This window comes from Peromyscus maniculatus, chromosome 1 (genome assembly GCF_049852395.1).
Source record: "Peromyscus maniculatus bairdii isolate BWxNUB_F1_BW_parent chromosome 1, HU_Pman_BW_mat_3.1, whole genome shotgun sequence".
Classification (NCBI taxonomy): Eukaryota; Metazoa; Chordata; class Mammalia; order Rodentia; family Cricetidae; genus Peromyscus; species Peromyscus maniculatus.
In genome coordinates this window covers 155,210,210-155,225,979 of record NC_134852.1, presented here as the reverse complement: position 1 = coordinate 155,225,979, position 15,770 = coordinate 155,210,210, and the positions used below count along the sequence as shown (strand labels likewise).

General features: G+C 52.4%; 1 protein-coding gene across 7 annotated transcripts in view; it reads left to right on the top strand.

The window, feature by feature from the left end:
* The window catches only part of Ano1 (anoctamin 1), a 157,378-nt gene that overhangs the window by 116,719 nt on the left and 24,889 nt on the right, over positions 1-15,770 (top strand). For 4 of the 7 annotated variants that reach the window (XM_076556100.1, XM_076556106.1, XM_042258182.2 and 1 more), the window contains 6 exons: positions 3,324-3,406; positions 6,198-6,269; positions 10,834-10,908; positions 13,950-14,151; positions 14,301-14,412; positions 14,866-14,923. In XM_076556100.1, the coding sequence (XP_076412215.1) occupies positions 3,324-3,406; positions 6,198-6,269; positions 10,834-10,908; positions 13,950-14,151; positions 14,301-14,412; positions 14,866-14,923 (602 nt within the window). Of the gene's footprint in view, positions 1-3,323; positions 3,407-5,610; positions 5,623-6,197; positions 6,270-9,852; positions 9,931-10,833; positions 10,909-13,949; positions 14,152-14,300; positions 14,413-14,865; positions 14,924-15,770 lie in introns of all 7 variants that reach the window. The other 3 variants (XM_076556093.1, XM_076556087.1, XM_042258185.2) reach the window with 3 other exon arrangements.

Below are 15,770 nucleotides of genomic sequence, written 5' to 3'. Positions count from 1 at the left end.
CTCTGTGAGAGCAGAAAGTGCTCTCAACCATCGAGCCATCCTTCCAGTTCCCAGATTTTGTGTTTTTTGTTTTCTCTATTTGAAACAAGAACTTCCACTGAAGCCCAGGTTGTCCTAAAAGTCACGGGAGTCTCCAGCCTCGTCCTTGCACGTACTGGAATGACAGACACGAGTCACCATGCCTGTTCACCCCCTTCGAGCTCATTAGCCCAGGCTGGCTTCAAACTCACTGTACAGACGAGGATGACCTTAAACTCCCCTGCCTCTGTCTCCTGAGTGCTGGGATTACAGGAGTGAGGTGCTGTACCCAGTTTGTACAGTGCTGGGGACTGAATCCAGCCTCTCGAATGCTGGGCAAGCTCTTTGCCAGCTGAGCTACATCCTCAGCCCATAATTTGCCCATTTTTAATCAGCGTTTTTCTTGTGAAGCCATCTGAATTCGTTTCAGATGAACAGCCTGCAGCCTGTACGGACTGACATTCTTCACTCTGTTGTTTCTTTAGCTGTGTGGAAACTCTTCAATGTGATGTGACACACACACACACACACACACACACACACACACACACACACACACACACACTCGTCTGCTGCGGTTGTTTTTCTTGCATTGACTTTTAAATTCTTGCCCTCTAGTCCTTAAAAGTCCTTGCCCAGAGAAATGTCCAGGCAGGTCTTTGAATAGTGTCCCCTCTCTCGTCCTCAGATACTGCATTTCCCAGGTTCCCTTGCATTCCCACTTCCTAGAAGGCTCAGCTTTGAATCTTGTCTAGAAGTAGAATTTAGCTTATTTTTATTTTGTGTATATGACTTTTCTGCCTGCATTTATATCTGTGAACCACATGTGTGTCTGGTACCCCCAGAGACCAAAAGAATGCATCAAGCCCCCTGGAACTGGTGTTACAGATGGTTGTGAGCTGCTATGTAGATGCTGGGAATTGAACCTGGGTCCTCTGCAAGAGCAGCTAGTGCCCTTAACTGCTGAGCTGTCTTTCCAGCATGGCTTGAAGTAGTAGGAAAGAGTATTAGGATGATTCTGTCTTCTCCCTTTGTCCTCACAGCAGTGACAGTGGCTGTTTCCTCGCTGCTCTGACTTCCACCAGGAAGCCCCCGTCAGGATTCCCATCTGGGATGTCTTATTTCTATCTCGATACCCCCACTGACCAGATAAGCGGTTTGTGGCCTGTGAGCCTCAGTTTCCTCCTCTGTAAAATAGTGGGATATCAATGCTGGCCAATAACTACAGGGTTTCCCAGAGGCACACACTTTGCATGGCAGTTCTTGGCACAGCATCTTGCATGTGGTAGCCTGAGAATGTCCAGCTCTGATGACCTTGTGGCTGCTGTCCAGCTCCTTGCCTCTGCTGACTTTCTGAGGGCAGTGTTCATAGCAGACATCAACTGTCGTGTCTGTCTTTACAAGTTGTGTCTTCATAAAATCACCTGTTCATCATTGAACGTTGGAGAGCCCATCTGGGTCAGGCACCTGCCGAGAACTGTGGACAGAGGAGCTAGGTCCTTTTCCTGCCCCCAGATACCTAGAAAGTCCCCATGCATGGACAGGGATTGTCCTGGAGGCAGAAACAGCACAGATGCAATTTGGGGTTGGTCCTATATAGTTTGATTTCACACAGTAATGTAATATCTGAAATCGGGTAACTTTATAAAGCAAAGAGGTTCATTTTGACTCATGATACTGGAGGTTAAAGGTCAAGAGCCTACCTCTGGGGATGGCCTTGTTGCTGGCAGCATTGTAGGGCAGTGCAGGGCCTCACTTGGCAAGAGGTGGGGAACAATGTCTTTCCTCTTTCCACAGAGCCACGGGGGTTCATTCACCAGGCTCCATCCTATGGCCCTGTCTGAACTAATTGCCTCCTGAAGGCTCCACCCCTGAACAGCACAGCAGGGTTAGCTTCCATTGTCTTCATAGCTCGCAGTGGTGATCAGATTTCAACATTGACTCTTGGAGATGTTCCAGCCATATCTGCACCATAGCATCCTGTGAGGGGTCTCCTGATGTGTTTTCTTTTAAGATGTATTTATTTTATATGTATTTGTGTACGCCGGCGTATATGTACGTGTACCACATGGGTGCAGTACTTTTAGAGGCCAGAAGAGGACGTCAGATCTCCTGGAACTGAAGTTACTGGTGCTGGTGACCACCATGTGGGTTCTGAAACTGACCTAGGATCTTCTGCAAGAGCAGCCAGTGCTCTTAACCAGTGAACCATCTCTCCAGCCCTTGGCTTTTGGTTTCTGACACTGGATGAGGGGTGTTGTGGGGGGATGCAGAATGTCATCAGCTTCTTCTGGAGAAGGTGGCACTTGAACATTTGTTCTGTGTGGAATATAACATAGATTTGGGTGCGGTGGCCCACACCTGTGCACTCTGGAAGTAGAAGCAGAAAAATCAGGAGTTCGAGGCCAGCCTTGGATACTGCTCTAGTTTTCTATCTGTTGCTGTGATAAAACACCGTGACATAAGCAGTGTAGGGAAGGGAAGGGTGGGTTTGTCTTACAGCTCCAGGTTACAGTCCATCACTGAGGGAAGTCACAGAGACGAGAGCTGGAGACAGCAGTCACAGGTCTCCCACAGTCGGGGGCAGAGAGATGGACTGCCGCCGTGGTGGTGGCTGCTGTCCTGAGGCTTGATTTCAGCTAGCTTTCTTCACTTCACAGTTTAAGGCCCAGCCCATGAAATGGTGCCACCCATGTTCAGGGTGGGTTTTTGACAATCAAGACAATCCCCTACAGAAAGACAATCCCCGACAGACATACCCACACACCGATCTGATCCACGCAGTTGCTGGGTTGAGACTCCTTTCTTAAGTGATTCTAGATTGTGACGAAATGACAGGTAAATAAGCCACCACAGCCACACAGCAAGTTCAATGCCAGCCTCGGGTACGTGAGACCCTGTCTCTAAACAATAAATAACACAGGACAAAGTGGCAGTGGTGCACTCAGCAGACACATGCAGAGGATGCCTGCAGGGCGGGATGCTAGTGAGCGCCTAGCTAACCTTTACCTCAAAACCTCCCAACGCTCATGCCCCAGGGTCCCTGAAAGCAATGAGCAAGATTACCAGAGACCCAGACTCAGGCGCTAGCCAGCCCACCCTTCTGCCTTGGCTGAGTGACCTTGGCTGGAGTTTGCACCTGCCTCAGTTTCCTCATCTGCAGAATGGGAAAGCAGTGGCCAAGCAGGGTCAAGAAGAGGGCTGAACCCATTCACTTGTGTGTCTCTGGCCTTCGCCAGCCAGTGGCATGTCACTGTGTTGTCCAGGGTACTCAGTAGCCCTGACTGCCTCCCACCATCCCACAGCTGCCACATTCATGGAGCACTGGAAACGGAAGCAGATGAGACTCAACTACCGCTGGGACCTCACAGGCTTCGAGGAGGAGGAGGTGAGTGGCCATGACTGCCCTCCCCAAGGCCCCCTCTACCACCTCCTCTGGCTCACGTGGATGCCCCAGGCCCTGACTGGCCCTTGATCCCAGGCGCGGCTCCTGTGGCTCCTCCACTCATCACCCTGGTATTCCTCGGTTGCCAGGGCAACTGTTTTCCGTCTGCCAGTGTTTTCTGTCTCCATGTTTCCAAAGACACAACACCCACGAGTGTGGGCTCGGGCGCTGGCCAGGGCTCCCCACACTGACCTCATCACATCTGGGGCTGTGGGGTGTGGGCAGGAAATCACTGCTGTGCACAGGCTGCCTTCCTCCCTGTGCTCCATCCAAACCATCCCCCAGCCTGAAGTCGGGGGAGGTTGAGAAGCCCAGCAGATCCTTTACTAACCGGCGGCTCACTACAAACACGGCTGGTTCCAAAGAAGGGGAGCTTAGTGGTAGGTGGCCCTGCAGTCAAGGAGAATGAGTCTCCCTAGGGTCTCCTGACTGCCATCTCAGCAGGAATTCCCTGTTAGGGTGATTAAGAGGTACTGCCTGCACCCCCTCCAAGAAGAGCAGAGGGCCTGTTCCCTGCACATGCTGAGGCACGGCCATGGCCTGGCACGGTGTGCCATCTCACACTTTTTACAGTACAGTCTTCAGGACCTGGCCTCCTGAGAGCGGGGACTGCAGAGCTGAGGCACACCTAGTGGCCTAGTTCTCTCTACTAGTCCCTTCCCTTTCCTTTTCCCTCTCTCTCCCTCTCACCCCTCTCTCTCTAAGAGGGTCACCTGTAGCTCAGGCTGGCCTCCAACTTGCTGTATAGTCAAGGATGACCTTGAGCTCCCAACCCTCCAGGCTCTACCTCTGGAGTGTTGGTATTGCAGGCTGGTATTTGCTGCCACATCTGGTTTATTCAATGCTGGGGATCTAGCCTGTGGCCTTATGCATGCTAGGCAAACACTCTCCCTTCTCAGCCAAATCACCAGTGCCTTCCCATGCTTACTATTTATAAGTGAGGTCCTTTTTATGTTTTTGATGTATTGTAACTCTCTCTCTCCATCCATCCATCCATCCATCCATCCATCCATCCATCCACCCATCCACCCATCTCCATCGCTATATCTCTCTCCCACTGAAACTTGAACCCAGGGCTTCACCGCACTAGACAAGTGCTGCTCCTGAGCCCCAGCTCTGTGCCCTTGAAAGTTTCACATAGCTCACACTCCCCTGAGCCCCAGTCTGTCGGTCACTCTTGGCCATGTGCACCTTTCAGAGAGCCCACCATGGTTCCTGCTCCCTGCTGACAGCGGCTGGGCAGTCAGGTCATGGCTGTAAGCCAGGCCTTTGGGTGCTACAGTACGCAACCTCAACTGATCTGACACTACCACTGCTGTGTGACCTGGGGCATATTGGTTAGCATCTCTGTGCCCAGTGCCGTTTCCTGCCCCGTAGACACTGAGGAGCAAGCCTCACTTGACCAGACCCGGGAGATCTCTGCTGAGTCATAGTTGTGTCCAGGCATAGAAATCTTTCCAGGGAATTACTCAAGCTGTAGCTGGGTCTCACCTGCTGCCCACCTGTGTGACAGTGTCTGCCCTCTTCCGCAGTGAGTCCATTTCACAAGTGACTGGTGTGCTATGTGCAGGGCAGGAGCTCTGGCCTGGATGGGCCCTCTCCTTGGTCCTGTTTCCATGCTGACAATTCCAATAGAAGAAACACCAGCTGGGTCTTACCATCATGGTAGCTTAGAAAACACTTCCAAGATGTCCTGAAAGCAGAGGGGAGCCACTCAGTACTCTCCACCTTGACCTCTTTGCCCAAGACCCCTAAGGTTTAATTTCTAAAAGATATCTCCTGGGCCACTGGGCACACAACCCCAGTGGGCCGGCGTGAGTTCCCCCAAAGTGAGCTACTCATGTCCTGTGGCTGACCACAGTCCTGGGGGAGTGCATGGCCTCAGGTAAAGAGGTTGCCTCTACCCCCCTACACCCCACCCCGTGGTCTAAACCCCAGGTTGGATGGAAGCAGAAAGGAGCCAGGTTACCATCATTTGCGTCTCTCCATTGAATCTGAGAATTGCGGGGAGCTTGCGAAACTGGGATCTGGGATCGGCAAACACCCAGACCCCTGTCCTGCTGACACCGCCATCATTCTGGCTCTGTGGATAAACAACATCAGTAACGGCTCTTTCTGTTTTTGTCTCTATTCCCTGTTCCCCACAGGAAGCTGTCAAGGTTTGGAATTTTTTTTTTTTTTTTTTTTTTTTTTTTTTGGTCACTCTGCCTTTCTCTAGCCTGTCTCTGGGGAGAGGGACCTTGGCACAAACGCTCCTGTCTTTCCACCAGACGTCTCCTCGTGGCTCTCACCTGGGCTCTGCTTTCTCCCAGGCTCACCTAACCTGTTCTTTCCTTCCAGCACCTTCCGCTGACTTGCTCTGGGCTCCCCAAGGCCTGGCACCTCCAGCCTGCCTGCGCTTGCTGCCTCTCCTACGTCTCTTTTGACCCCCGTGGCTACTCCACAGAAAGTTCCGGAGGGTCAGTTCACAGCTGGGTGTTCATTGCAGCCTGGCATAGCCAAGACCTCCTGCAGGACACAGAAGCCAGACCCTCTGGCCATTTCATTGAGCTGGGGTTCCTAACAGAGGGAGAGTCCTGGGCCCAGATTCAGGGCAAGCACAGGGAGTTTGATGTTGGAAATGTGACAGCCAGCTGTGAACTGGTCCCCAGGGTCCCTGAGGCAAATACATGGATTTACCTGCAAGGTGGTCTCAACACTAACACTTCCTCTCTTGACTTGCTGTTTTTCTTAGGATCACCCCAGAGCAGAGTACGAAGCCAGAGTCTTAGAGAAGTCACTGAGAAAAGAATCCAGAAACAAAGAGGTACAGGCTCTGCTCTTGACTTCCCACAGTGAGATGCTGGGAGTCTGAGGTGTGACCAGCGAACACTGTGTGTCTGGGTATGACTAGGGGTCAGCAAACATTGTGTGTCTGAGGTGTGAACAGGGATCAGCAAACACTGTGTCTGAAGTGTAACCAGGAGTCAGCAAATACTTTGTGTCTAGATGTGACCAGGGGTCAGTAAACATTGTGTGTCTATGTTGTGACTAGGGGTCAGCAAACAATGTGTCTGAGGTATGACTAGGGGTCTGTAAACACTGTGTAATCTGAAGTGTGACCAGGAGTCAGGTCAGCAAACACTGTGTGTCTATGTTGTGACCATGGATCAGTAAACATTTTGTGTCTAGGTATGACTAGGGGTCAGCAAACATTATGTGTCCAGGGTTTTAATCAGGGGTCAGCAAACATTATGTGTCCACGGTTTTTTGGTTTTTTTGTTTTTTTTTTTGTTTTGTTTTGTTTTGTTTTGTTTTGTTTCGAGACAGGGTTTCTCTGTGTAGCTTTGCGCCTTTCCTGGGACTCACTTGGTAGTCCAGGCTGGCCTCAAACTCACAGAGATCAGCCTGGCTCTGCCTCCCGAGTGCTGGGATTAAAGGCGTGCGCCACCACCGCCCGGCATGTGTCCACGCTTTTAATCAGGGGTCAGCAAACACTATGAGTATAAGGTGTAACCAGGGGTCAGCGAACAATGTTGTTCATCAGGTACGACCAGGAATCAATAAACATTGAACACTTACCAGGTGTGACCAGGAGTCAGAAGAAACTATGTGTTCCCAGGTGTAGACAGGCATCAGCAAACATTGTGTGCCCTCGCAGACCCACGGCAAAGCCCAGATAGTAAATTATTTTATGCTGCGTAAGCCTGCACCACAGCTACCCAGCTCTGCCACTGTAGAGTGAACAGGGCTGTTGACAAAAGGTAAACAAGTATGCAAGACTGTGTTCCCATAAAACTTTATTTACAAAAAAGGCCAGGGGCCAGGTTGGGCCAAAGGGACAGAACTAGCCCAGCCCTGCTCTAGACTGTCCCCTGATGTATTCCAAGAGTGACCTCAACTTCAGCAAACATGTTGCATAGGATCTGGTTTCTGGGAAGGCCCCGCCCCACCTTGTGAAACCTGTGTTCTGTGTTGAACAATGAATTGGGAGCATTTGTAGACCCAGGTTCCTGAGCGTCTCGTTTCTCTGGGACATAGGGAATAGGAAAAAGATGTGGGTACTGTGATGTGCTTCAGGCCATGTCTTTTTATAATAAACTGTCCCAAGCCTCTTGTTCTGATGGGCAGCTTGTATGTGCGGCGTGCATTCTTGCACACCTCTAATTTCCACGTGAGGTGGGAGAGGCTGTGGCTCCTCACTGAGGCCAGAGAAGGTCGTCTTGGTGCTGGGAAGTACTAGGCAGTTGGAGGATACTCTTCCAGGACCGTGTTTTTCTTAATGCCTTTGTATCCTCATCCTCTAGAGTGACTAGGACAAACCCTGGGCTCTTACCTTGTCATTGTGTCTCGGGCACTGAGTTCATGATACCAAGCACCCTGAGGGTTAATGGTTTTCACCATTATATGGAGGTGGGCACAGCAGAGGCTGCAGGCAGGTCAGGTGCAAGGCCCTATTCCTATAACCGGGAAGGACCTCCCAGAACATCCCAAAGGGACTGAGCAGGACTCACGGGTGCGAAAAGTAATCACAGCCAGGTGTGGTGGCACACACCTTTAATTGCAGCCCTCGAGAGGCAAAGGCAAGCGGATCTTTGCCAGCCTGGTCTACATAGTGAGTTCTAGAACAGCCAGGGCTATACACTAAGACCACGTCTCAAAAAGCAGGAAATTATATAAGCAAGCAAGTCACTCTCAGGAGCGTCCAGTGTTCTGACACTGAGGCACAACATTGTCATTTACAGAGCTAAGACAACCTTACAATCAAATTACAAACAAAACAGAAAAAAATCACAGTGTTTAAAGTTTACAATTTTATGTTGGGCCCATCCATAGCTGTGGTAGGCCGCATGCAGCCTAGGGTTTGGACACACTAGCCAGAAGCCATTTGTCTGAATTACCAGATTGGCTGAGCAGTTCTGTCTGTACACAGCTGGGTGGCCCCCCAGTGAGACCCTACAAGCCTCCATCCTGTCTCCAGGGCACCTCCCCAGATCCAAGCCTGGGTGCAGAGCCTCCCAGAACTGTAGGACAGTGGCTCTCTGGTCACACATCTTAGATTGGAATGAACACAGAGAAGTGTGTCTCACTCATTCATAAGCAGCAGAGGCTTGCACCCGACATACGCCACACCACACCACACCACACCCATCACTTCAGAGAAAGCAACCACCTCACTTGGGCTCAGTTTCAGCCCCAGCTCTTGGCTCATGAGAGAGCCACAAAGATGTTGGGAGGGCTGTTTTTGTTTGTTTGTTTTTTGTAGGCGTCCAGGAGGATGGTGGCCCTAAGCCTGTGGACTTCAGATGGCCACTTTCTCTCTCCTGTCTCCTGTGGCTCCCAGTGGCTGCTTTGCCTTGATTTCCCCCAGTTATGGAGCAAAATTACTTCATGTGGTTTTGTTTTGTTTTTTATTTACATTATGTTTATTTGTATGTGCATGACACAGCACATGTGTGGAGATCAGGGAGTCTGTTCTCTCCTTCCATAAGTGTGGGTCCTGAGGCATGGAAATCAGGCCATATCAGGATTGGCCATAAGCACTTTTCCTGGCTGAGCCTTCTTGCCAGCCCATGGTTTTGTTTTTAAGACAAGGTCTATGGCCCGGGTGGTGGTGGCACACACCTTTAATCCCAGCACTCGGGAGGCAGAGCCAGGGGAAAAAGACAAGGTCTATGTAGCCCAGGCTGGCTTTCATCTAGCTATGTAACTAAGGATGACCTTGAATTTCTAACCCTCTTGCCTACATCTCCAGAGTGCTGGGATTACAGGCGTGTGACACCACATGTGTTGTTTGTTTGTTTGTTTGTTTAGGTTTTTTGTTTTGGTTTGTTTTTTTTCGAGACAGGATTTCTCTATATAGCTCTGACTGTCCTGGAACTCATTTTGTAGACCAGGCTGGCCTCGAACTCACAGAGATCTGCCTGCCTCTGCCTCCCAAGTGCTGGATTAAAGGCGTCTTTATGTGTTTATGTGGAGCCAGGGATCCAGTCTACCAACTGAGCTACAGCCCCAGCCAGCCCCATGAAATTAGTTTATTAAAACAGATCCATTACCGATTGGCATGCCAGCCTGTACTTCTGGGTGTGTCCTCCTTCCTGTTGTCCCAGGATGGTGGTGGGGACAGATCCATGTTTCTTATGCTCTAAACCATGATACAATGCCAAAGGAGCTATGGGTACAATAGGCTGGGCTCTTTATTCTAGAAACTTCTAGTTCCCCTTGCCCTGACTTTGAATTGAGTCTCTGTTGTGTATTAACTTGTTCCAAATGCCCAGAGCTCTGACTGGCCTCTGCAGATGGTGCTCACAGGGAAAGTGAGCCCTTGCCTAGACCCACATCCCCATCCAAGATCAGCAGCACCCCGCCCAGTCCCGCCATCAGTGCTCTCTTTCCCTACCCACCCTCAGAAGCGCCGGGATGGTCCAGAAGAACCGACCAACAAGTGGAAGCAGAGGGTTAGGACAGCCATGGCAGGGGTGAAATTGGTACTTCTCTATTTGGGGGGCAACTTGAGCCTTGACACCATTTGCGGGCCTTCTCGGCCACTGTGTCTGTCCCTGGCCACCTCTGTGGCGTGTTCTTGGAACATGCCCGTCTGTGTTCCTTCCCCACCTCCCACCTGCAGCCTGCCGTGTGTTGCAATGTCCCTGCATGGCTGTCAGGGATCCACAGGGAGTAGATGCAGCTTCGTGTGGGGCTCTGGAGACGGGCTTGTCACGGGTGTCCACGACTGCTTCCTGTTTTCTCGTGAGTGTGCATGCAGACACTGCTGGGATGAGTGGCCTCCCGTGTGACATCCGCGCCAGCATGCTGGGCTCCAGTGTGTGTTTTTGTCCTTGAAAGCCCCTCCCCGACACGTTTGAAACTGCCCAGGCTAGTGACCAACTGCTCCCCAAGGTCCCTCCAGGCCAGCCAGCTCAGGGCCCGAGAAAGCCTCTCCGAGCTATGTGGCCCAGGTCAACATGGTCTTACAGTGCTCTGAGGGCTGCCATGAAGTGCTAGCCACTTGTCCCAGCAAGTGCCTGCTCAGGCCCTTGTTCCACCTGCTCAGCAAAAGCAGAAATAGCTATTATGGTCTGGGTGGCAAATGGCCCAACAGCTTAGGGCCTGTAGCCCTGGACAGGAGAAAGAATAGAGGCTCAGATGTGGGCAGCTCCCTCTCAGGCCATGCAGTTCTTAGGAAGCAGTGAGCAATGCCATCCATGCCCATGCATGGAGGAGGCCTAGCCCCCGAGGCCATTCCCTTCTCTGTAACTTCCTGCTTCCCCTTTCACTGGACTGTCAGGTTTGCTCAGCACCTTCTAGAGGTTTCTCTGAGTTTTTGAGAGTACTCCTGTCCACGCAATGGGGCAGTACCCAGTAAGTGACTGGATGGTTTCTTGTTGCAGACAGACAAGGTGAAGCTGACCTGGAGGGACCGCTTCCCAGCCTATTTCACCAACCTTGTCTCCATCATCTTCATGGTAAGTTCTAGAAGGCTGGAGGGGCTGGGAATCAGAGGTGCCCTGCACTCATCTTGGGACAAAGTGGCCCTGACTCCTGGGATAGAGAGGAAGTAGGTGGGACCCCTTCTTTCATGGGACGGGCTGGATTTATGGTGGTCCTGGGGTATATGATCTGACTCTGATGACTCACAGCTTTCACTAAGTGTGGGGTGGCTCACACTGGGATCTCCTCTGTTGTACCCCTAAAACCAAACTGACAAATCTTAGAGATACCAGGAAAGGAAGTTCACCAGATGCTCAGGCACTCTTGTAATCCCAGCACTCAAGAGGCTGAAACAGGAGGATTGCTACAAGTTCAAGGGCAGCCTGTGCTACACAGTGAGGCTGTGTCTCAAAACAAAATCTGAGCAGACTCAGATGACCCAGTAAATGTCCCATGGCTCTCAGGGGATTCCCATGCCTATTGATGTCACCAAGCCTCTGCCTCAAAGCACCTGTACCATCTTCATGTGGCCGGGGCCTCTTGGAGTCACCTTTTCTAGCCTGGGAGATTTTGATGGGATCCTGGCAGAGCCACTTAGCCTTTCAGCCCCCAAATCCCATCAACCACCTCACACGGGGCTTCCCTGGGTCATTCACTGAATGACCCATTCAGTCTTCACAGCTAACCAGGCCCAACCCCACTCAGCTGCTGGTGAGGAAAGAGGCCCAAAGGTTGTTCTTTGGAATGCCAGCCAGGAGGGGCAAAACCAGGAGCCTGCTTCTTCATCTGCCCCACAAGCCCCTAGTTCCGTATGAGATGGATAGACAGCCTTGAGCCAAGATGGGTTTCCTGGGCAGGGTGCCCCCCTCAGCTTTACCCACCCTGACCCCTTATATTGTTGAACAATGCTGAAGAACCCTGGCTGTCTTAGAGGATCCAGAAAGAGGTAGCCTTCACAGTGGAGGTCCCCAGTCTGCTTTCCTTTCCCTGGAGAAGCCGGGGTCCTTTGGCTTGGGTTCAGTGTGATCAGGTCTTGCTGCCCAGGCTGTCCCTGAGCTTCCTGAACCTTGGCCTCCAGACACACTCTCAACCTCAATTTGGAGGGTGACATGTTCCCTCGGGTGGTGAGACACACCCAGAGAATGACATCCCAGCCCTCAGTCAGTGAAGGGCAACACTCAGGAACTAAGAGACCACAGCAGCCCCACACAGGCCAGCTGCTCCTAGCAAAAGGACCAGGGAAGGCTAGGAAGAGGGGTGGGCGGCCTAGGGCCGAGTGTGCCCAGAGGCACTGGCTTCTCTGGACTTCTTTCTGCTCACTCATCCTGGTTGGAGCTTCTCTACCTCCAACGTCACTTCTACAGTAAGAAAAAAGGAAGGCTGTGAGCAGGGCACACGACGGACAGCAGAGGCTGCTTGTCTGTGAAGGGGGCTTCCTCGGAAGACCCTCCCACAGTGTATCTGATTGCTCAGAACCCTTTCTTCTGCAGAAAGGCTCAATAAGGAATACATGAGCAGAGCCAGGGTAGACAGGCACGGGTAAGAAACCAGCTGGCTGTCCTTTCCCAGAGGAGAATCCTGTCACGAGTCCGGCTCACGGGCTAATGGAGATGCAGCTTTGTCCCTGACCCTAAAGTTCCATTCAGGCCACAGATGTTGATGCCCCACGTGTGCTGGTCCTGAAGACATTAGTGTGCACGGCTAGCCAGAGGTGCAGGGCACGTGGCTTGTGGCTCCCTTGCAGGAGGGTGGAGGGTTGCCTCTGCTGAGTCACCACAGACCCAGAGCCGTCCCAACCCCTGCATGCTGGCACAAGAGACGTCCTTATGGCTGGGAGGGGCCTCTTGGCAGGCCTGAGGGGTGTTCCGAGGAAAGCCCTCACTCCCTGGCACGGCTCAGGGAGTGGTATCCATGCCTTGTGCTTACGGGGCACAGTCCGGGCTGCAGATGGTTTCCTGGGCAGGGTGTTTCTCTGTTTAGTCAGCAACAGATGTCTGAAAAGGCCTGATTGTGACCCATAGTGTGCAGGGCAAGTCTTCTGAGGAGACCCCAAAGGCTGTGTTCCCTGTGTGGGCAACATGGGGCAGCAGAGGCTGTGCCAGGAACCATGAGGAACCATGCCAGCAAGGACAAGACCTGCCCTACATCCGGGACACAGGGACATAAGGTCCAGAGCCTGTCTAGAGTAGCCAGAACCCACACATACGTGGCTGAAGCCCAACTAGACTCTGCTTTGTGAGCCTCAGACATGCCCACCCTCGCCCAGAGAGCTCTGGGGTGGGGTATCCACACCCTTGGGCTGGGCAGAGACTGGGTCTTACCCACGGACCTGTGCCAAAAGGAAAAGGAACCCAGACAGACAGACTTGCAGGCGGGACAAACCTGTCACTGGCTTCCCACCCAGCTCTCAGGCACCACCAGTCTGAGTTCCATGGAATTTATTGTAGCCTGAGCTGGCTTTGGCTAGCCTTGGGGTCTTCTGTCATGGAAGAGCTAGAAGGTAGCTCCAAGAAAGCTGTGGGGAGGAGACCCTGGCCATGCCCCAGCAGACCTGCAGCATGCCACCATCTGCCTGACCACAGTGGCTATGTGGGCTCCTGGCTTAGCCCTGCACACCCTCCAGAAATCTGCTCTCTCAGTCACCCCAGGCTGGGAAAGAAGCATCCCCAGTAATCAGCCTGCTCTAACGCCCACCAGTACAACCACTGGAGTGTGGCTACAGAGTCCTGGGCTCTCTACTTGGGGGACAAAATGGAGGGGGGTGGCTAGTACATAGATCTGGTAAAGTTCAGGCTTGAATGAATGGACCCACTGGTGAAGCCCAGTCCCAGAGCTGGGTCCCCTGACCCAGCCACACAACCTCTCTGATCCTTGGAGAACTCTCACTTGTGTCCTTATTGTGTGGGTTGACTCCTGCAGAGCACCTGGCATCTGGTGGGTACTCCAGTAATTTCAACTTTAGCTCTGACGCAGAAAATTTGGGGGTTAGGAGTAGATGGGCAGGTTCAAGGGAACTCTTCACCCTCTGAAACCACCCCTGTCGTTACCACTGAGCTTGTCCACGCCTGCCCTGCAGATCGCAGTGACATTTGCCATCGTGCTGGGAGTTATCATCTATAGAATCTCCACGGCTGCAGCCTTGGCCATGAACTCCTCCCCCTCAGTGCGGTCCAACATCCGGGTTACGGTCACGGCCACCGCTGTCATCATCAACCTCGTCGTCATCATTCTACTGGATGAGGTTTATGGCTGCATCGCCAGGTGGCTCACCAAGATCGGTGAGTATCGAGTGCGGGATGGTATGGGCAGCATGGCCCTCCTGATGCAGGGCCAGCCTTGGAGCAAGTGGCTGGGCCACCAGGCTCTGGCTGGTCCTGACTGCCCCTGGCCTGGCCTGCCTGTGAGTGGTTACTGTGTCTTTCCTCAGAGGTCCCGAAGACAGAGAAGAGCTTCGAGGAGAGGCTAACCTTTAAAGCCTTCCTGCTCAAGTTCGTGAACTCCTACACTCCCATCTTCTATGTCGCCTTCTTCAAAGGCCGGTAGGAACCCCTCAACCCTGGCTCTGATGCCTCCTCCACCCTGGTAAAAGGCTCTGTCCTACCTTGTCCTTCCTGATGGTGGGGGCCCCCACAGCCCAGGGAAAACAGGAAGGACAGCTTCCACAGCCATGATGTTCTAGGGAGGGCTGGCTTCAGCCGGGGTGGTAGAGCAGAGGGGGGACCCTAGCAGACCCCAGTCAGAGCAGACCCCTGCAATAGACCCCAGACAACAGCCAAGACAGCAACCTCTGACAGTGCCCTCAGCAGGCCAGGTGGCACCAAGTGAGGGAAGGTGGCATATAGGTGTGCACACTGAGAACCAGCCTGGGAAGGGGGCCTGTGCAAAACCCCTGGTGCCTCTGACTGGGCATCTGCAGAAGCACAGGCCCTTTGGGTGGCATCTCCTGGGGGCTGAGTCCAGCTCCTCCCTAACCACTACCCCAACCATCTCAGGTTTGTTGGACGGCCGGGCGACTACGTGTACATCTTCCGCTCTTTCCGGATGGAGGAGGTAATGTGTCACCTCCCCTTCCCAGCAGCCTTCTGCTTAGCTTCCTGTCCTCTGGGCTTCTGCACTCCAGCCGGAATCCTTTCTTGCATCTATCTGCACGTGTCCACATAGCCTGATGATGTCTTAGTTTCTTTCCCGGTTGCTGTGATTAAAACCCCCTGACAAAAGCAACTTAAGAGAGAAAGAGGGTTTCCTTGGGCTCATGACGCAAGGGCACAGTCGCGACAGGGAAGTCCTAACAGCAGGGGCTTGAAGCAGCCGCTTACATCACATACACAGTCAGGTAGCAGAGAGTGATGAATGCTCGTGTTCGGTCCATGTTCTCTGTTTATACAGTCCAGCATCCCAAGGGGACAGGGTTAGTTGGGCATGATGGTCCACACCTACCATCCCAGCTGAGACCAGTCTGAGCCACATGGTGAGACTCTGTCTCAAGGAAGGGAGGGGAAAGGTGAAAGGAGTCATGCCTAGCTTTTGTTGGCACTTCCTTTGGTTCAAAATTCTGCTTTTTTTAATTTTATAAAGATGTATTAATAATTTATGCATATGTGTGTGTGCCTCCTTGAGTCTATATACATCACCTATGTGCAGGTGCCTGCAGAGGCCGGAAGGCATCAGATCCCCTGGAATTGGAATTAGAGCTGGTTGTGAGCCAGCTGAGGCGGGTACTGGGAACCCAGTTCCTTTGTAAGAGCAGTTAAGCACTCTTAATAGCTGAGTCATCTCTCCAGCCTTCTTTTTAAATCTTATTTTTACTACATCTAGTTATTGGTTGTGTGTGTGTGCGCGCGCGCGCGCGCGTGCGTGCCGCAGCACATGCCTAGAAGCTGGAGGACAACACACAGGA